This window comes from Thermobia domestica, chromosome 8 (assembly GCF_964235325.1).
Source record: "Thermobia domestica chromosome 8, izTheDome1.hap1.1, whole genome shotgun sequence".
NCBI lineage: Eukaryota > Metazoa > Arthropoda > Insecta > Zygentoma > Lepismatidae > Thermobia > Thermobia domestica.
The window spans coordinates 265,323,919-265,345,617 of record NC_137461.1 but is presented as its reverse complement, the minus strand read 5'-3'; the positions used below and the strand labels follow the sequence as shown (position 1 = coordinate 265,345,617).

The following is a 21,699-nucleotide window of genomic DNA, read 5'->3' as shown; positions in this document are numbered from 1 at the left end:
TTAAGGGAGCTTTCACTGTATTTGGATGTCATTAACATGGTGCCCTTTAAACTTTAAAAGATTTAGTACTAATAGTGAGGTTTTATACAAATAATTTATACGAAATCAATTCAACTTGACACGTTACTACAACGGAATATACAGTAAAGTACGTTGGAGGAAACCACGTAACCAAAAAGGATACAAGGGAACATGAGAAAAACTGCATCTAAACCAGAACTGATAAAAATACATGAAATTAAATGCTCTTCCCGCTTGCCTAGTAGCTAGCGCGTGTGCCTTAGATGCGCGTGGTTCCAGGGTCGATTCTCAATAGGAGAGCAAAATAATAATAATAATAATAATAATAATTTCACCATCATTCACTTACATTAATCATCAGCTTCCTTTCGCCTAAAGGGTATAATCACAGGACGTTAAACTACGAAAAATAAATAAAATAAATCTTTAATGTTCCATGATAATGCCCATTACGCTCGAAGAGAAGAATGATTAATGAAAATAAATGATCATGAAATAATTGGTGGAATGAGAATATGGGAGGAAATGGGAGAACTGCCAGAAAATCCATTAACATGATGCTGTCCACCACGAACTCATATGACTTGGGTTTAAGGTGGATCACCACCCGGAAATCAGTACATATTTTAGCTCATTCCCTTAACTACTACGCAATGAAACGTTACATATTATAAATATTGTACTATAAGATAGAGTTATGTTTCAGCTACAACACAAGACACTGACTCATTTGGTTGTGTCTTCTGATATCGAAAAAGATAACAAATAAAAGAAAAAATATTTGATTCATTTTACAATAAGCATACAAGATGGCACTTCATGTTAGATCTTACAAGAAGTGCTCAATTTTATGAAATATTTATTGGAATGTGTAAAGTACTTTAAAGTAACGATCTTATTACAAAATAGATATATTGTTTGACCGTTTTTTTGTGTTACGCTTTACATTTTATTTAAATATTAATTTACATTTAAGGAAATAGATTTTGAGAAGAAACTTGCGCAGAACGCCATAATGCGTTGTTGCCAAATTTGTACCTTTAATTCTTGGATTCCAGCCCTGTAGTTCAAGAAGCGGAACTTAGCTGTGAATTGCGGTAAGAGTCGAAAATCAATTTCTCAGTAAGTATCCAAGCAGAATTCCATGATTACTTCCTTTATTACCTGGCACCAGTAAACACTCGAGACTACCTGGCAACGCCGCACTATTCAAGCTGTTTTTATCATAGCACCGAGAACACCTAGTGATCCACCTTAAACCAGGGATCTCTAACATCAAAAATGAGCGCTTTACCATGAGCCAGCATGCCCTCAACATTGATGCAAATATTAGCGGAATATCATTCATTAGTTACGAAATACGCTATTTGTAATCCTTGTCACTATACTAACTAGGGTTACTATTTCTACGGAGAAAACTACTACATGCAATCTACTTACAGTTTTCTGTAATTCCTGAATTTTTAGGATTCCAAGCTTTCGACTCTCCCCTGGAGTCTTGGTCACGGAGGTTAAAAACAGGAAGAAAAAGAACAGAAACATTAAGGAATAAAAAGGAACGGACTTACAAAGGGGAAGAGCTGTTTTGTACAAAAAACATGTAGCTATCTAAAATAAATTGAAGCGAACTAAAATATGGCGGTCAGTTTGTGCGTCTTTTCTGTTTCTTGTTAGAAAGTTGCCAACTCATGTTGTTGTTTTCATTGTCATGCCAACGTCGTGAAAATTTTGTAATAACCGACTCCCACTCGTCACTCAACCAGGGGCCGCGGTGGCTCAGTGGTAGAGCGTTCACCTCTGGTGCATGGGGTCCCGGGTTCGATTCCAGCCCCCGGCAAGTGAACTTTGTGGTGGACAAACACCGTGTGCGTGGGTTTTCTCAGGGTTCTCCCGCTTCCTCCCACTTTCTTCAGTCCACCATTTCATTCATCACTCATCATCACCGTCTCCTTTAGCCTAACCGGCATAATCGTGGAACGTAAAATTCAAAGCTTTCAAATAATTTTTTCGTCACTCAACCATCCCTTATCTAGATTTAGTTTTGGCTTTCTAAATGAATAAATAAATTTTCAAAAACCAGTTTCTTTACTTCTTTTCTAGCTCCAAATAAAATACCCAGTGTTGCGTTTCTTTTAAATGTTTCGATAAACCTGACACCGGATTTCCCGACTTTGAATCTCTAATGTGTTCCTTTACTCAGACTTATAAATTTCTTTTCATTTTGCCTATATATCTCTCTTGGCAACTGCATTTTATTTCGAAAATACTCGATTTTTCATTGGGATCCGTGTAATAACTCTTTAAAATGGGTGATGTTCTTTTCTAAAGTTTTGGGAGGTTTTAAGGTTGTACGAAAACCGTATTGTGTATAGATTCTATTTAATGTAGTTGTAAATCTGGAAAAAACAGGCAATCCAATCCATTTATCTTTTATGTCGGTTTCAGGTTTATCGGAATTTAAATTCCTTTTAACCTGATTATACCAATTATTTAATGATGAAGCTGGATACCCATTCAAACTACCCAGTTTTATCAGGTATTCAATCTGTTGTCTGTAAATCTGTTTTTAAGGAAGTAAAACGTATGACACGCAAAAAGAAATTCTTCCAAATGTTTGCTTTGGTGTCTGCTGAATATGCAAGATTTACAATGAGTGTACTGTGCACCTGCAGTTGATTTGTGGTGGACCCTGGTGATGAATTTATTGTTATGCCTTCTTATATTAAGGTCTAGGTATGTAATAGTGCCATTGTTTACTTCCTTAACAGTGAATCTCAAATTCCTGTGAATATTATTTAATTCTTTTAATAAGTAATCCAGTAATCCTTGAATAAGAAATGGATTGAATTGCAATTTCTTGTAAAAGGATAAAAAATGGATTAGATTACCTATTTTTCCCATATTCAAAAATAGAATCTATACACAATACAGTTTTTGTACAGCCTTAAAACCCTCCAAAACTTTAGAAAAGAACATCACCCATTTTAAGAGTTATTACACGATCTCAATAAATTAAAAAAAAAAAAAAAAAAATATCGGGTATATACGAAAAAAATGCAGTTGCCAAGAGAGTTATATAGGCAAAACGAAAAGAAATTTAAAAGTTCAAGAAAAGGAACACATTAGAGATTCAAAAGCGGAAAATCTGGTGTCACGTTTATTGAAACATAAGAGTTACAAATGAAGTAGAGAGGCTGGTTTCTGAAAATTTATTTATTTTATTTAAAAAAACAAAATAAAATCTAGACAAGGGATGGCTGAATGACGAATGGGAGGCGGTTATTACAAAATTTTCACGGAGTTGGGATGACAATAAACACAACAACGTGAGTTGGTAACCTGCCAATAAGGAACAGGAAAGGCACACAAATTGACTCCGTCATTTTTTAGTTCGCTTCAGCCTCATCTGCAGATCATTGACGCACTTGACAACGTATTTTTTGTACAATACAGCTCTTTCCCTTGGTAAGTTCGTTGTTTTTTTTTTTTTTTTTTTTTTTTATTCCTTAATATTTCTATTCTTTTTCTTCCTGTTTTTAACCTCCGTTACCAAAACCCCAGGGGAGTCGAAAGCTTGGAATTCTAAAAATTCAAGAATTACAGAAAACTGTAAGTAAAATGATAGTTACAATTTCTGAGTGTGATTTTGCAATGTCTGAATACTTCATGCAAAATTTACCTGAAACCAAACATAATCTCATCATGGCGCAAGTGAGCATCATCATCAACGGAAAGGATGGCTTCTGTTTCTATGGCATCGTACGGAAGAAAACGATTATTGAGACTGTTTCGACTAGCTTTCACCACCTGTTCAAAAGAAATAGAACAGTATTTTCGTAATATATTTCATTGTTTTTATCCCAAATTCAAACAAAGAGAATTTACCACCTAAATCACATTTCACGTACCTTATTGAATTAAAATATTAGATTTCACACAAGCATACACAATTAAAAACAAAGAGGAAAAGCTATTGAACAATCAAAAACATGAGATAAACTGCTGGACAATATAAGCTGTACTTCGTAATTTGGCTCCGACAGTGTTGCTAGACATACGAGAATTTTGAGCTTTGTGTCAAGTACGAGAGGCTTTAAATGTGAGTTTTACAAAATGAAGAATATTGCATTATTTTCTAACTTTTCATAAGAAAACCAATTCTCTGGCTATCTCTGATATATTCATTATAAATTAAAAGATGAGGTGGGGGGAAGGGAATTCGTTTAAACGATGACACTGACAAATCATAGATTATAAAATCATGAATTCATGTGTTTGTATGAAATCGATCCTTATATTTCAATACGTTACGTGATACTATTTTCAAGAGTTTTGCAATCTTTCAGTTTAATATCCCACGACTATGTCCTTTAAGCTAAGGGAGATGGATAATTAAGACAGGTGAACTAAGATGGAAGAATTAGTGCAATGAGAAGTGGGAAGAAAACGGGAGTACCGCAAGAAAATCCACGGGCACGATGTTGTTCACCACAAACTTACTTGGAATTTTTACAAGAGGTATGTACTGTATAACGAATGAAATTATAAAGGACGCATACTGAAGAAAACAACAGTTGAGTCTGTTAAGGAATGTTTACAGTAGCATTTCTCTAGCTCCTGACAAATATTATAAATGTGACTTGTGGCTAGCACCGGATACACCGCCAGAAAATTGTGTCCTTAACTCTACTTCTCGTCAACAAACTCGACATTTTTTCCGTTCTTCTATTCCATGTTTTATTAAATAATCCCATTTAGCTTATATAATACTTCATTATTGTACTGATTTTCTTTAATGTTTTTGCAGGCTAAGAGTGGATGTTAACTTTCTGCGTATCGAAAATGTTTCTTCATCCATATTCCCATGATCTAAGTTCAATATCGGATCTTTCGTTGAAAACAAGTTGTTGAAAACGAATGGACTAATTTCGAAGCCCTATTTCGCATTCCTCAAAAAACTTTACGTAATAAGCCACTGATCATTTGAAAGAACCATTATCATAAGTTTTGATAAGTTGCCAGCAGGGCGCTCTTTTGTGTGTTCCGGATACATCGTTAACACTCAACGCTGAGTTGCTTGTTAATGCTCCGACTGGCGACACACTAGCAAATGGCGTTATGCATTCTCAAGTTCTAGAAAATCGATTCTATAGTCGCGGTTCAACGTGCCTTTCGAAAGCAATTCAACAACACTTCGCCCTCTCTCAAGAGTTTTCGATAGTGATTTCGACAGTTTAAAGACACTGGACGCATAACAACAGCGATCATCTCCGAGGATGGTGATATGCTGATGCTGCAATGCGTTTGGTAATTCTCATACCGCCTTAATATTGTCTGTACTGCAAGTATAAGCCAAATTGAATACTTACAGATCAGGAAGTAAAACCTGATTATCAGAATATTTGTGACTTAGCTGAAAGTTTGAAATGTCTTTTCTTTAATAAAACAGCTTCGTGAAATCGATTTATTCTTTTTAAATAACCCTGTAAGATCCAAATGACAATCTTTCTATTGTGAACAGGTCTTCTCGGGCTAGCAGCCAGGTAAATACTGTTATATCTTGCGACGTTTCGAGGGCTGACATCGTCCTCATCTTCAGGCGAATATGATGGTGCAATGGAGTGTATGGAATATATATACTCATGTATGTATAATTGGACTCTTCTGATTGGTGGTTGAAATGGCGGCTTCTGATTGGTGCTTGAAATCGCGGGATATGATTGGTGTTCATGTTTGACTCAGTTGGAATCCTGTGTCTCTGTTAAGGTTCGTTTTTTTCTATTGTTGAAAAAGTTTTGGGAAAAAAATTTATGACTTCAATAGAATGCTAGAATCACAAAAATGTTTAGACAGTTCATACTGCTGAGCTATTATCTTTAGCTTCCCTAGTGTGTTCCTTGAACTGGTTTCTATATTTCTCTCTGTCATACCGATATATGTGCTGTTTTATGCAGCCAGGTTAAGGGGAAATTTCTAGAATTCTCCTTCCCCCCTATAGCATGTAGGTGATGAATATGGGTTCCCTCCGAGCTTTAAATACCCCCCCCCCCGAAACCGAGAAGAGTCAATAAAACACCAACACTGATCATGATCACATCTAACTTCGTATACACCGGAATTTACCATTTCATCTACGTTGTGTAATAAAACCACGAACCAAGTATATAATAATAATAATAATAATAATAATAATAATAATAATAATAATAATAATAATAATAATAATAATAATAATAATAATAATAATAATAATAATAATAAATTTTATTCATAAAAATCATAATATCAATTCTGTGGGTGAAACTGAACGAAGATTTTTTGTAATATTTTAAATTTCGTGTACATGCATAACATTATTTTTAAAATCACAAAGACAGGATTCGGAATCAAGAAGTCGTTGGAAGTACAGATGGTGATCAGAAAAATGGAAACACCTGTAGTTGGCAACACGTCAGATGTATGGGTTGGCAGTAGTGTCGTGGCGCCCGCAGCGCCGGACCGCTGGTGGTGGTGTGTTAGGTCGGTCTTCATGCTACGTCAGGCGCAGTGGAACAGCAGCGTCCAGTGGCTGCAGCAGAAGGAGGTAGTGTAAAATGGAAGACCTCTCAGATTTTCAAAGAGGGCAAATTGTTGGTGCGCGGTTATGTGGAGTGAGTGTGACGGCAGTGGCTACTGTTAGGTGTGTCGCGTGGGACAGTGTCGAAGGTGATGACGGCCTATACAACACATGGGAAAACCACATCGGGGAAGCGGAACAGTGAGCGGAAGAAAATCATGAGTGACAGGTCACGCCGGGTATTAAAGCGCATTGTCACGCAGAACCGTCGTGCCACTGTGGAGCAAGTGACGGAGGAACTCAATCAGCACCTCCCTCACCCTGTTTCGACAATCACAGTCCGCCGCGAATTACATGACATGAACTTACGGGGTCGAGCCACCGAAATGGAAAGAGTCTCTAAGAAACTATAAATACAGAAAGAGAGACCACTGTCTAATCGAAACTAAGCAGAATCTGCAATAAGGTAAAGTATGACATCAGAGAACTTGTCTATTTGCATGTGACATGATATTGAGAGGTCTCTAAAAGTGACAGGTCAAATTGAACACTAAACTATTTAGCTTATTTATGTTATAATTGGCTTAGCATTGAGTGAATTTATAAGTTATCTGTTATGTAGTTAAGCTAAGATACTGTGTCTGGTTTTGAACTCAACATTCTTGAATGTTCACAGTTGAATAACTTATATTGTTACAACTATCCACTATACTACAGTTGTAAGCCAACTGCTTCATCAATAAAATATTGTCATTATGACAATAAGAAATTGTAAACACTCGTTTAATTTCACTCTTTAACTTGCATTACTCGTTTGACTCTAAATTAATTCACGAATTCACTATTCCTTTTAGTTATTGATACAATTGGATCTTTATTTCTTTAATTTTTTGTTCTTATGCTACAGTAGTAATTCAACTTGTTCCACATAAATAATACTTACATCAATTGGAACACCAATTTCTGGCCATCTTAAATCTTCAAGAGGTGGTTTCGGAGAATTCCACACTACTACCACTTTATTTAAGTAAGGCAGGCCGTACAATCGGCTTAACGAATTTATAAGCACCTGCAATTACAAATGTAAATTAAATACACTGAAATAACACATAATAATAATAACACAATAGTGAAAACAACTTTCTAAATTTAAAAAAAAGCAACTGAATACAACAACATACTATTCAAAGAGCAAGAAGTATATAAACACGATTCTGACACAAATATATTAATTTATGAAATTTGTGTCCGAGTTTTCGTATTTTTGTGTCCTTGTGTAACAACCAGATTACGAAGGATGCAACTTACTATTAGCGTAGACCCCGATCGTGTTTTTAAGTAAGTAACGTTTTGAAATAATAATAATATTAATAATAATAATAATAATAATAATAATAATAATAATAATAATAATAATAATAATAATAATAATAATAAACAATTTTACAGTTATATGAAAGCATGTATCTTAATCTACTTGTACACATAGTTTTCCCCAATATTAAGGCACCTATCGTATCGTACAACAAACTCTGAATATCACCCTCATAGAAGTCTGTCGCCTGATTTGACAACCACTGCAACACGGCCGTTTTGGCCTCATCATCATCGTCGTCGTGGCGCTGACCACCCATATGTTGCTTCAAAATCAGGAAAATGTGGTAGTCACTGAGCGCTAGGTTGGGTCTGTACGGATGGTGTTTAAGTTGTTCCCAGCTAAATGATGTGACGAGATTTTGAGTTGCCGTGTGTGGACGGGCATTGTCAGGAAGCAAAACGATTCCGTTACTCAGCATGCCACGCTTTTTTGTTTTGGATTGCACGGCGTAGTTTTGTAAGGTCGCCCAATACGTCGTAGAATTGATTGTGTCACCACAAGGCATCGTTCCAGAAATCAAAGTATGTTTTATATACGTATGTCGAAAAGTTTAACTCATGCATAGTCAACTATTATACGAATGCTGAGAGTCTATAATAAATTAAATGATACGATAGATCTATTTTCAAATGGGAATGTTAAATTTGTTAAACTTCTGTATGAAATACTGGATAATGATCAAGTATGATTTATCATTGTTAACGTACTGATATACATGTGTATATTATATTTCTCATGGCTGGATTGTACATTCTTTCCTTTTCTTATTTCCCCTCTCTTTCCATGTTTTACTTTTTCTTTCTTGTAAGATACATGTTACCTTCTATTATGAATGTCAAGAAGGTATGTTATGGTGTATGCCTGTGTATTTTCATATAAGTAAATAATAAACTTCGTTCCTCATCATGAATATTCGTGCGACCATCTTTAAAGGCTCTAACCCATTTCCATATCATTCCATCGCTCATAATGTTTTCTCCATACATTTCACTATCTGGCGATGAATTTCAGCCGTTTTCACGCCTTTAGCACTAAGAATATGAATCACAACGTGTACTCGTCGATGGGATTCTCATTCGACCGAGGCATTTTAACTACTCACAAACAAACGTAAACACGATCGTATGTTTCCGTAATGGCGTCTGTGCCTTGCCAACAATCGTAGGTACACAGCGTGCATGCGCTGCTTGCCAAGTGCTGTGCTGCAGCGACCGAATTTCAAAACGATACCTACTTTAAAAATATGCCTCATATGAACAAAAATAAAAATATTTACTGACGGAAGCTACAAATAGAAACAGCCATTTTACACTGCAAATATATACAATGAAAGTATGAAGGAAATTAGACTAGATATTTAACAGAACCATTCCAGCATTACGTAGATCGAAATGACAGAAACACACACAGTCACTCAGACTCCGAAGACACATCATTACAGAAAACAAATCCCAAGCAGTATCCTATCCTCCTCCTCCTATTGTGTGTCAAATCATTCCGATAAAGTCATTATTTTTCACTTCCTTAAGATTCAATTTGGCATTATCCACCAATCAACTTTCTAGCCTACCAAAAAGATCTTTTGTTCCAGGAAAAAAATTCCCAATAACCATCTTATTCACTCACTATGTACTGTCCATTTGAGCTATGTGACTTTATCCATGTTAGACGCCAGTATTTAACTATCCACAGTGTATATCATGATGGATACTTATACAATTCCGTGTTATTTAATGTTTACCATTTATTTGTCCATTCGTCCCTTATGACACAATTTCTTTTCCTCAAAAAAACTTGATTATACGAAACTAGGTATTAAGGCATTAGTTTTCAAATATCCTATAATGTAATTGTAAATAAAAATTCTCCAAAATATCCAAATGAAATCTGCATATAACTCCGAGGTAATCTTCACCTGTTCCTCGGCACAACTAAAGAAAACTTGCTGCTATATAAATGACAAGATATATTTATTTCAGGGTTGGCAAAAACCATGGTTTTTATTAAAAAAACCAAAAAAACCGGGTTTTTTGGTTTAAACCAGGTTTTTTTGGTTTAAACCAGGTTTGTTTGGTTTAAATAATTTGCTCTATATATTCATATCATATATGAACAGAAATAAGTTTGTTTCGCCTTAATGTTATTATGCAACAACCGGGCTATGCTGGAAGGGGTCACATAAGCTTAAAGCGGAATAAAAACCGCTTCTCGAGTTACATCCGAGAGAAATTGTCCTCCATCTGAACTCGGAACCAGGACTAATTGGCCACAAATGCGATACGTCTGCCGACTCACTCACGAAGGAATCCTGATAAAAATACGTTGTACTGATCTTTACATGCTTCTTAATATAACTGTCAAGAGTCATTTTAGAAGGACAAAAAGATAAACAGTTGCACAAGTGAAAACATTATACAGAATTACGTATGGACAATTTCAAAGTACTGCGGAGTACAGGAGAACTAATTTAGTTCAAGTTAGTTAACAACGACTTTTATTGGTCCAAATTAAAGAAATACAACGACTTAATTTGCATATAAGTAAGAAAAGTGAATAAAGATACGAATTATTTGAGTCCACTTTGGTTCAGACTCATTTATACATAAATAGATACCAAAGATACTTCTCATTTTACTAAATGCCTCTCGTGGGGTCTGTATGACCCCCCCCCCCCAGACACACACAAAGTACGGCATTTCGATGTATTTTATCAATAGTAAACATTGAAACGAAACAATATTTACAATTTTTCTTTGATTGCAATTACATAACAATAACAACTACAAAAAATCACAAAACAAACATTTATAAACTTATACAAAAAAAAGTTGCTTTTGTAGTATAATCTTTTTGAGTAATGCATGGGGAATTTAGGTCTGAATATAATACGAATAATATACGAGAGTGAAACGTGCTAACCCACAAATGTGTGTTCATCAAGATTTTACAAACACTTACACTTTTACGAACATTTTTCGTTTTTTGGTTTAAACCACTTGGTTTTTTTGAAAAAACCAGCTGGTTTAAACCTTGGTTTAAACCATGGTTTAAACCACCTTGGTTTAAACCAGCCAACCCTGATTTATTTATATATAATAATTCTTTGTTTGTCCATCTTGTAGAAAGAAAATTACGGGATGAGTTTAAAATTTGATAAGATTTTCTTCTCTACCAATTTTACCTGTAACAAACATTCCTTGGTATGTATTTCTGTGTGAGATCACAAACAGAACAAGTACTTTTTCAATGTTTAAACAGCCTTAAACTGACATTTACCGTAATTACCAATCATGAACTGCAAATCACTCAGTAAACTGATGATATTGTAAAACTTCTTCTACGTAAGTTTGTTTCACAAGAAGAGGAAATAAAGAAACGATTAGGAATAGTGTATGAATTAGGTTTCCTTAACGGGTATTTTAAATCCACGTTTGACAAATGAAAAAAGAAAAAAGAAAAGAAAGAAATGAAGGAAGTTTTAAAGTCACATACGAATTAAGAAAATTGCCTAAACCCAAAAGTTACTACATTAACGGAAAAGATCATTCAGGAATGTATGAAGTTACCTATCAATGTAAATTCATATACATTAGACAAATAAAACGCACTTAAGATAAATAAACTTTTTTATTATTATGTAGTTATAATGATTACTTGAATCATTTAAACACTAAAAAGTACGCACTATGTAACAGGAATTTATACATAAATCAACTTCTTACTATCCTGTAGAGTCCCAAAGTAGAACAACAGGCGACCGTGCGACAATGTCGCAGAAAAAAAAATACGGGCTGCAGAAAGCCTGGCTAAACTTTAGTCGAAAATTATTGCTCACAAAGACTGTGTACTCTGTAAATAAAAATTACAGTTGCAGATAAAGTTCTTTCTCCGTAAATAAAACATGAGTCAGAACAATACAACGTTTGATGTGATAATAAACTGATAAACTTCAGAGGCGCGAAAGAGATGATTAAGCGATACGTAGAGTTGCCAATACGAGTAGCCAGTAGCCAGTGCTACAGTGCATGCAGCAGGGTCCAGGCCCTAGCGGACAGCTTGGGGCGGGGTGCTTGCTGAACCATTGCGCATTCCTTGGTAGTTCTACCGTCGTAATCATAATGTGATTTTGGTACTTCGAGAATGGCTACCTCAGGACGACTTATGAAAGCTGGAGGCCTTATGTCTAATCGCTCTGTAGTTAGTGATTTTTCATTTAAAGAAATTGGCACAACTGATATGTTGGCTTACATCTAGATAAATGGACCACCTGCTGGTTAGAAGGGAATCAGGAAATTTTTGAAAACGGCTTTATGTCAGAAATATGGTAGTCATTCAATACCACAATAATGTCAAGCATATTTCTGGAGACAAATTAATGATTAAAGAGATGACATTCAAAGTTGTAAGAAGATTCAAGGTGACAAATGATTCATCGCCATGTTTTAAGATATGAAAGAGAGAGTATTTAAAAATAAGAAAAAAAAAAACACCAAGTAAGTACCTGTAATTCTTTTTTGAGTAAATATATGTGGGAATTTTTTTGACTGGTTACTTATTCAGTTATTATACAGTCCTATATGCTCCCTGTATATTTCTCCATAAATAAAAAGCCTGTAAGTAAAAAAAGTTTACAAAATAGAATTGCAGCAAATGGATTGGTGTTCTATATTTCTCGGCAAAAATTAAGATGATTCTGCAAAGACACAACATCAAAATTTCAGAAGTTCTTCGTAAATCCATAGACGAATACATAACAGATTTTAAGGTATTTTTTACTGACCCTCTACAGTGCAGTGGCGTCTATCAGGTGAAATGTTAGTGTGATAAAGTGTATATAGGTCAAACAAAAAGGAATATTTGCACTAGAATAACTGAACATGTTCGTACTTCGAAGTCTCGGAGCCCGCAACAGCTGTCTGGTTTAGCAACGCACCTTAGAGATTATAATCATCACATTGCGGAATCATGCTTAATTGAGAAGGCAAAAATAGCAACGGAACGAAATATCAAAGAATCATATTACATCCATAAAGGGAGACCCACACTTAATTTGGATAGACGAGAAATAAATATTATTTGGAGTAATCTTTTCACTACATACATTCGCCATCTGGAAAGCAAGAAAAGAAAACAGTAAACAGTAGTGTGCAATGACAGTGAGTGCCTATTTCCATGTGTTTAATTTTTTGACAAAAGATTTGTTTTCCTTTCTTAACCTTTTAACCATTTTTTACCCTTCCAAATTATCCTTCATGTTTTGAATCCTTTTTGAATTCTGAGCAAGCCGATGAAGGAAGAAGAGTCTTCCGAAAACGCTACTTGCTACGTGTAGAAAAAAACTCTGCTTTCTTCTACACGTATCTTTTGCAGTAAGTATTAGCCTTTTTGCTTTTCTTACTAAACAACATCACCACTCGCAATATTGTAATAGAATTATAAAAACTTTTTTTGCTTTTATGCCCTTCAAAATTTTGTTATAATTTTAATACACCACTACTAAAATGCTTGCACAACGTTTTTGGGTTTATCGTAAATCGTCGCAGAAGTTCAAAAACGTTCTGCTTTGGGGTTGTTGCGTTCAACCTTTTCGTATTGTCTTTTCCAGAACAAGATCTTCTAAACCGATGAATAACTGCTCAGATTGCGATAGGTTGTCTTACATGAAAGAGGTGAGAAGTGCCTCGAAATTGTAGGCAAATTTTATATCTTTCAAATATTTTGAGGTGGAAGAGAATTTTTTTTTATTTACAGATAGTAGATACGCATCCTTATCCTCTAATACATATTGTGTTTCGACCAATCCTTAACAACTTACCTGTTCTCTTTCGTATGTAAGCATCACAATAGTGAATTGTTCACGGGGCGAATTTCCACCCAGAGATTCACAGAATTCTTTGCCAGCACCACCTGCTCCTTTGCCAATGGGTCGAAATCCTAATCCAGAACCTATCACAAAATATTAGAAAACAATATGAGAAATATAATGCAACACTTAAAAATAATAATAAAATAAAGTAAAGTAAAGTGAGTTGAGTTGATTTTGAGTTTAACGTCCCTTTCAGCAGCGAGGCTATATCAGACGGAACCTACTAACGTGGAATCCGAACCACATGAGCTCAATAAAGTAAGTTCTTACAAAATACACTCAGGATTAACAGCTTAATGACAACATTGGAAAGTATACTTAGTTAAAAACTACGGATTATCCATGTAAGACTCAACCATTTTGATGATTACCATACCAGTTTCCAAAATTGCAAACCTGAATTCTAATATTGCATTACAAATGTTAAATTAATTAATTATATGTAGTTTTACACAAGTAGTATTGGGATACAATGATCAGTGATAGAACAGTCTTTTCTGGTAAGATGTCCCTGGTTCAATTCCTGATCATGTAAATTAGTGGTGGATAATATCGCGTTTGTGGATTTACCTCCCACATCCTCACTCCGCTAATTCTTTCATAATCATCCACTTTTACCCATCATCGCCTCTAGCGTAAAACTAGAAATTTCATTTCACCCAAGTAGGATAGAATTACATGAGAGAAATGGCCATGTCGCTTGTACATCACCCGTTTAGCCAGCCAAAAATTGAGATTCAATTCTCGCCAATTCTGGGATCACATTTCACTGACTCATTTCCCGATGTTATGTACTTATTAAAACTTACTACTACTTTAGCAAGAAACGTTGCTTATGGCATATTGTAAAGGGGAAGATTCGATAAGGTTTCGATATTTACGTTACTGTTGTTTTATATTTTCTACGTACATTATTTTTTAACATATATTACATTGAATGTATCTTTGAAGGTAAAAATTATTTATTTTAATATTCTGGTCATACATAACAAGTTAATTATTTTTAAGCGCGAAACTCATCGTATTACGGACCATTTTCGATCACACTTAATCTGCATTCGTCCTGTCAGTCATTAGCGCGGATAATCAAGGTGTTTACTGTTACTTCGCACAAAACTGATTCTAAATGTTGTTCATATATAGAGTTCATAATAGTTACCATACACAGCTTGCCTGTCTGCTCTATATAAAGTAGCAGGATAAATTTCAGCCTAAGGAGAAAATTACAACACTAAATTCGTATCAATCCCAACAAGATGCATTATTATAGTCAGGACCGTAACTAGGGAGAGGCAAGCGGGGCACGTATCCGGGTGCATAAAAGGAAGTTCTCAATTCAACCCGTTTATATATTATGATGGGCCGAAAAACAATCAGAATGCTTTTCCAACTAGTAATACCGCGAATTGGGGAAACTAAAAAGGAGGTAAAAAAAGATATAAAATCGATTGATATCTTTTGGTCGTGCATACGCTCTAAAATTTGACGAAACTTGAAAAAATCCACATTTTTACGATAATATTTTATCTTACTTAACTTGTCAATATTTAAATCTAATGGCTCTAGTCGAATCTTACTCGAACAAGATAATGATATAGAAAAACAAATTGTTCAAATCGGTCAAATATTCCGCTTGTGCAACGGCTGTTAATTCTAAGAAATTCAGGCGTTCGTTGTAACTCGCTCGGGTCAACGACCACAAAGCTACACCCACCAATAAATTAGATTTCAAAGTACCTTAAGCTAAGAATGAGTGAAAACGAAAATGTTCAATTGTTCAATATGAGTTTCTTGGTCTCACGACTCCTCACACAAACACTTAGTTTTGTCAATCTGTTTATAAATATTATTAATGGTTTAAAATATATATAGGGTGGCCCAAAAGTAGGTATACAGTTCCGTATTGAATTTCATATCATTTCTTATTGTTATCAAATAGGTAGACCTAGTTTCTTTATTATTTGTTCTTAACGTCTTTTTACTTATAACTTAAGCCCGGAATAGTCGAAGCAAATAAATCCATAAACCAGAATGTTACACTTGATCAATGTAGAGGTGTATATCTACTTTTGGGCCACTCTGCATATTTTTTTACATTTAAACTTGTATTCAATAAAGAAAAAAAGTTAGTATTTTTTTTTTTTTTTAACTTTGATCTACCTCTATTTCTAAATTTTGTTCTAAAATTTCATTAAATTTGAAGGCAATCGGAAGTTGTTGATGGATTTACATAATATTTAAGCATTATGTTATCTGGTTCCAATACATAAGAATTTAAGCTATTGCATACGGGGAAGAGGCTAATTTAAAAATATTAAAACTTATCGTAAAAATCTGAATACGGATACATATATGTTTACGCATAACTTCAACATAGCTGCTTTTTTTTTTTTTTTTTTTTTTTTTTGGTGCCATATAAATTTCTTTAGGATCTGACAGTAATCTTTGGAGCTAGAATATAAACCACCTCAACGGATGCCATGTTGAACTTGGTTAAGATTTTTGTTGGAAAAAGTTTTATAATTATTCGTCTAAAATTCCACCATTTCAAATCGATTAATAAAAAATTAATGTAATGTAAAATCTAATCCCATACATTGAAAATACAGTATTACATTGTTATCTTGTCTAGTCATACACATGCACCTTTATCCGCACTTAAATTCCTTTTAAACTAATTATACCAGTTGTTTAATAATGAACCTGGTTACCGGTTCAAACTACCCAGTTTCATCAGGTATTCAGTCTCTGTCTGTAAATCTGTTTTTAAGGAAGTAAGACGTATGGCATGTGTTTTTTGTAAAACACTGCTTTTCCCTTGGTAAGTCCGTTCCATTTTTATTCCTTGATGTTTCTGTTCTTTTCCCTCCTGTTTTTAACCTCCGTGATCAAGACTCCAGAGAAGAGTCGAAAGCTTGGAATTGTTAAAAAAATCTGATAGTTAGAATTCCTGAGCGTGTTTTTGCAATGTCTAAGCCCTTTCAGTTTTTTCATAAGAAATGATTTATGTCCTATAGAGTCGTTAATTAAATATTTTATTCACGAAATATGAGCAAAATCGCCTGAATAATTTTTAAAGGAAGTCTGAAAAGAACTATTCTTTACTATTGTCGCTCAAAAGTATAATGTAGCTTTAATAATAATAATAATAATAATAATAATAATAATAATAATAATAATAATAATAATAATAATAATAATAACCAGTTATACTCTTTAATTTTTTTTTATTTATTACCATAGTTTCAAACACATCTAAAGAGTAATTTCATGCTGAAAGCAATTAAGACTGAAGATATAGAAGGTAGTAGCTAGAGCATACATTTAAAGATTACATTCCATCGTTTGTCTGGTAGGACTGACGAAAAACAGGGTGTCTACTAAAATTCCAAAATGAAATTTCGTGACTTTTTCGTGATCTTTTCTTTACCAAACCATAAAATTTCATAACATTCTCAAGAGTGAATTTGGGCGCGAATTAGGCCCAATTTTCATGCATGCGATAGAAGCGTGCTTTGTTTGCAATTGATAGCGTCAAAAGCCGACCACAGACATTTTTGGTGGTGAATTTTGACGTTTTACACAACAAAATTTTTCCCTTACTTATGTTTGTACAGATAAAAAAAAAATCGTATACTTTTTCTTGACTTTCATGACCATTTTCTGATTTCGTGACTTTTTCATGACCTTCGTGACCGATAGACACCCTGAAAAGCTCTCAGGACAACGGATAGCATGACCCGACGGCTGAACTGCAAACCTAGAACGCCGGCAATTCTGTTCACCCATATAAGTTGGGCTTTACCTTGACTTTTAACTGATAATTATAAAAATAATTACATAGGTTGTGGAATATCAACGAGAGTTCTCTAAGCAAACGTGAAAACAATTACATAGAAGTTAACAAAAAATTCTCTATGTTTGAAAACAAACATTTCAAAGTGTATGTCAATTTTTTTTACACAAATCAGTCAAAGGAATGTCTTCATAATTTATCTGAAAAAGTTCTTAGAGTGAAGGCTTTTAGACTATTAGCCAATACAGTAATTATGTCCGACAAATTTCTTTAGGTGTCGTTTTCCATCTGGAAATATTTTACCAACGCTTTTACTCCGTTTTTTACACCCGGGTTTCACTTTATTCCCCAAAAGTAACAATAACGTTATCACTATTAGTGGTAACAATCTGAAATTTGGCATACTGGTACTTACAGCTATAGGAATTACCGTATTTACGCGATTCTAAGACGCACTTTTTTTTTGTCGATTTTTTTTTTTTTTTTTTTTTTTTTTTTTTTTTTTTTTTTTTTTCCTCCAAAATCAAGATGCGCCTTAGATTTGACCTATGCAAATTTAGGCCAGATTAGATGGAATTTTGCCAAAAATTGTTAAGCTCGTTAGTCACAATTCCGTAAAGAATGTGTATTTTGTGTGTATGAACAGAATGCAGAACTAAAATCGTGCATTTTACGCGAAATAAAGACCCTTTAAAATTAGCCCACAAACCAGTGGCAAATGAAAGATGAATCATTCTTGTGAATTTACGACAGCGGAGTTCCCCCCCCCCCCTACATACAGTGGCTGGTGTCTTCCTCCGTTTAAAGAGCACAAACAAGGAATCACACATCTTGAAGCACGACAATTGATAACCATATAAGGAGTTTAAAAATGGAAATTACCGAGAAATTTTTATATTCGAGGATTTTTTTTTCAATTTTTCCTTAAAAAATTGGAGGTGCGTCTTACATTTGAGGGCATCTTAGATTCGCGTAAATACGGTATATAACAAAACACTACCATCTAAGTATTATAGATAACTTCTATGTCAGAAGCAATAATTGCTAAAAAAAAACGCTCGCTACCATATTGTTTCCTTTCATTAAAGAGTAGACTTGCGTGTCTTCCGTGTGTCTGTATATACTATATCATAACTAATGTTTCGATATATCTAAAGAAAGTATCAAAGCAAAAACAAACTTACCAATGAATTTGGCATCAGATGGTAACAATATATCGAAAGGCAACTGAGGATAAAGATGAAATGGATCTCCCCATTCATTCCATACTTCATGACCCTGAAATGAAGTTCACAAATTATTAGATTTGTTTCTTTCTTCTTAATTAAAAGTTCAAATACTTATTACCAAAGAGCAAGAAATGATACGTACATCGGTTTGGGACTATACTGTAACGATCTTTCATCTGTAAAGATCACTGACTTAAAAAAAAAAAAAAAAAAAAAAAAAAAAAAAAAAATAATAATAATAATAATAATAATAATAATAATAATAATAATAATAATAATAATAATAATCGAAAGCATCGATATACCATGACATCGTGTTATCCGGAAGGTTAACTAGTAGAAAATTCTGACCCTTTACGAATATCATTTTACAGAATTATATTTAAAGATCATTACGGAAATAATAATAATTCATACTTGTTGGATATTTTATGAAGTAAGTGTTGTACTACAGTATTAATTATCTATTTTTGTGGGAAACATATTGTGGAAAACAAACGTCATTAATAAGTTATTAACCAAAGTATCAAATCTTCTAGATGAATTTCTGCTACCAAACTTCACTACTGCGATAAACCACTATTGCGATTATCGTGATATTAAGAGAAAGGGTAGGCGATTATGTCACTATTATTTTGCAACAAATGGTTAGATATAGGGATGCAAGAAAATGTGTTTACATACTGTATATATGTTGTTTTTTTTTTTTCTTTTCTTTTTTGCTCTACGTTCCACGCAGGACAAGTTTAGTTTTTATGATGCTAATGAACACACTAACCCACCCTTTCGGAAATAAACGAGTCTGATGAAAGCCGAATTACTGGCTGACAAATTTACCTACAAAACTAGATACTAAGATTAGTTTTACTGACACGTGCGTGCGGACAATACCAGAAGAAAAACTAACCTAATTTTTTTTATCTTTTTTTTAATGTATAGAATAATGAAATTATTTAATAGCCGGCTACCTTGGTTAGGTAAGTGTTTACACAAGGAATTTGACTTCGTTAATAACGAGTGTAATTTGTTGTAAACCGCCTATTTACACATAACAACATCCCAGCGCAATATAACTGGCTCCCAAAAAAACTTTTTCTTTTTTTCTATTAATACCCATCAGCTCTCAAACATTAAACTGTCCAATAACGTTACTCCATTCCCCATAACTGCCAAAATCTTGGGAGTCATATAAATCAAAACATCTCTACGTTAGATCAAATAAATAGATTTGTAAAAGATCATTTGACGGGTAAAAGGAAAAACAAGGAATATCCATGTGTATGCTTTAACGAGTGGTTTGGCCTATCTGTTGGTGACTCTTGGTACTATTTCACTGCGTACAATAACGAATGGACAATAACTTTTAACTTTATTAAGCGATCGTTCTTGTAATTCAACCCTATTCATTTTGTACACGGTTTTCAACATTAACCGACAAAATCCCAAACATTGTTCAAGTAAGAATTTTTGAACAAAACTTTCATGGTTCACTAAACGAGGATCTTAGATAACAGAAATGTCCAAAAAAGTGTTTTTGAATGAATCGGAAACCCAATGTGACACCTGTGACCCAGCGAGGAACAGACGTAGTTTACAACTTTAATTTAGTACATGAACAATTACTATTTTACCAGAATAATTATCGACCCTTTTAGATACAGGAAAAATCAATTATTAGGGAGTTAAATACTTACTTATCATACGAATAAATAAAATATATACGGAAGCTGAAAGGCGCTCGAGAACTCCATGAGCCACATGCAACTACTGACAAGAAAAGTTGAATAAAATTGCTAGAACCTGAAGAAAAGGAACGAAACAAAGGTTGCTACAAATGTTTGTGTGTGGCTTATAAAGTACAATGGGTATTTATGCAAAATGTTTGAAACTAACTAACCCTTCATAAGGTCAACAGGAGGTCAATGTGACACCTGTGATACACTGGGGATTTGTGGGTTAAAAAGCAGTTTTCTTGAAATATACTTTTGTGACATTCCTTGTTTCTTTCCCCTTACCCTTCATTTCATGTCTTGCATACATCAATCGGCAAACTGTTACGAAGACTGAACTTGTCCCAAAATAGGAATAAATCAAATGACTTTCTTTAAGACTAAGACATCTAACAAGATATGACGTGGTAACTAAGTTCACTTGTGCACAGTGCAAACATGATATTATTACATCCCATGAGATAACGTACCACTCATTCACATTCACACAGAAACATTCACATAGCTATACATTTGCACACAAACACGTTCCAAGACTTCTTATATATTTTGCAAACCTACGAATTATTTACTTAGCATAACAATAACTGAACAGTCTCTACCTATATTGCAAAATGACAATCATCTGATATCATTAAACAGAACTGCTTATTTACTTCTGACATATCTCTAAGATAATAAAATCACTTACACAATATAAACCACATTTTGAAACGACTTAGTCAATTACTTTCTAATTTTTTCTTCCTACCTGCACCTTATAATTTTCGGTAATATCCTACAAATATGTAAGTTATATTATATACCTGGGTAAGGAAATACGTGAAATTTCTCCTGAACTTTGGTGACGGATAAGGCGGTTCGAGAGGACCCAAACTCTCATCTGGCTCAGCTTCAGATATCACAACATCAGTTTTCAATGGCTGAAAGAGATATGGAGAAACTTAAGTTTTCATTTATTAAAAAAAAATGTATTTTTAAAAAAATTTCAATACGACATTGATCAAACACATAACGTATTATTCTTATTTATTTATTTCACTACACAGAACCTTCAAATGCCACCAATATACTTTTCACATAGAGGAAAACTATACTTCAACATCGGCTATTCTCTACTTCT

General features: G+C 34.0%; 1 protein-coding gene across 2 annotated transcripts in view; it reads right to left on the bottom strand.

Annotated features, from left to right (window-relative positions):
- Positions 1-21,699, bottom strand: part of botv (exostosin like glycosyltransferase 3) — a 165,567-nt gene that overhangs the window by 32,406 nt on the left and 111,462 nt on the right. For both annotated transcript variants that reach the window (XM_081769748.1, XM_081769749.1), the window contains exons 6-10: positions 21,383-21,499; positions 18,802-18,895; positions 13,771-13,901; positions 7,521-7,646; positions 3,701-3,828 (exon numbers count right to left, since the gene is read on the bottom strand). In XM_081769748.1, coding sequence (XP_081625874.1) covers positions 3,701-3,828; positions 7,521-7,646; positions 13,771-13,901; positions 18,802-18,895; positions 21,383-21,499 — 596 coding nt within the window. The remainder of the gene's footprint in view (positions 1-3,700; positions 3,829-7,520; positions 7,647-13,770; positions 13,902-18,801; positions 18,896-21,382; positions 21,500-21,699) is intronic.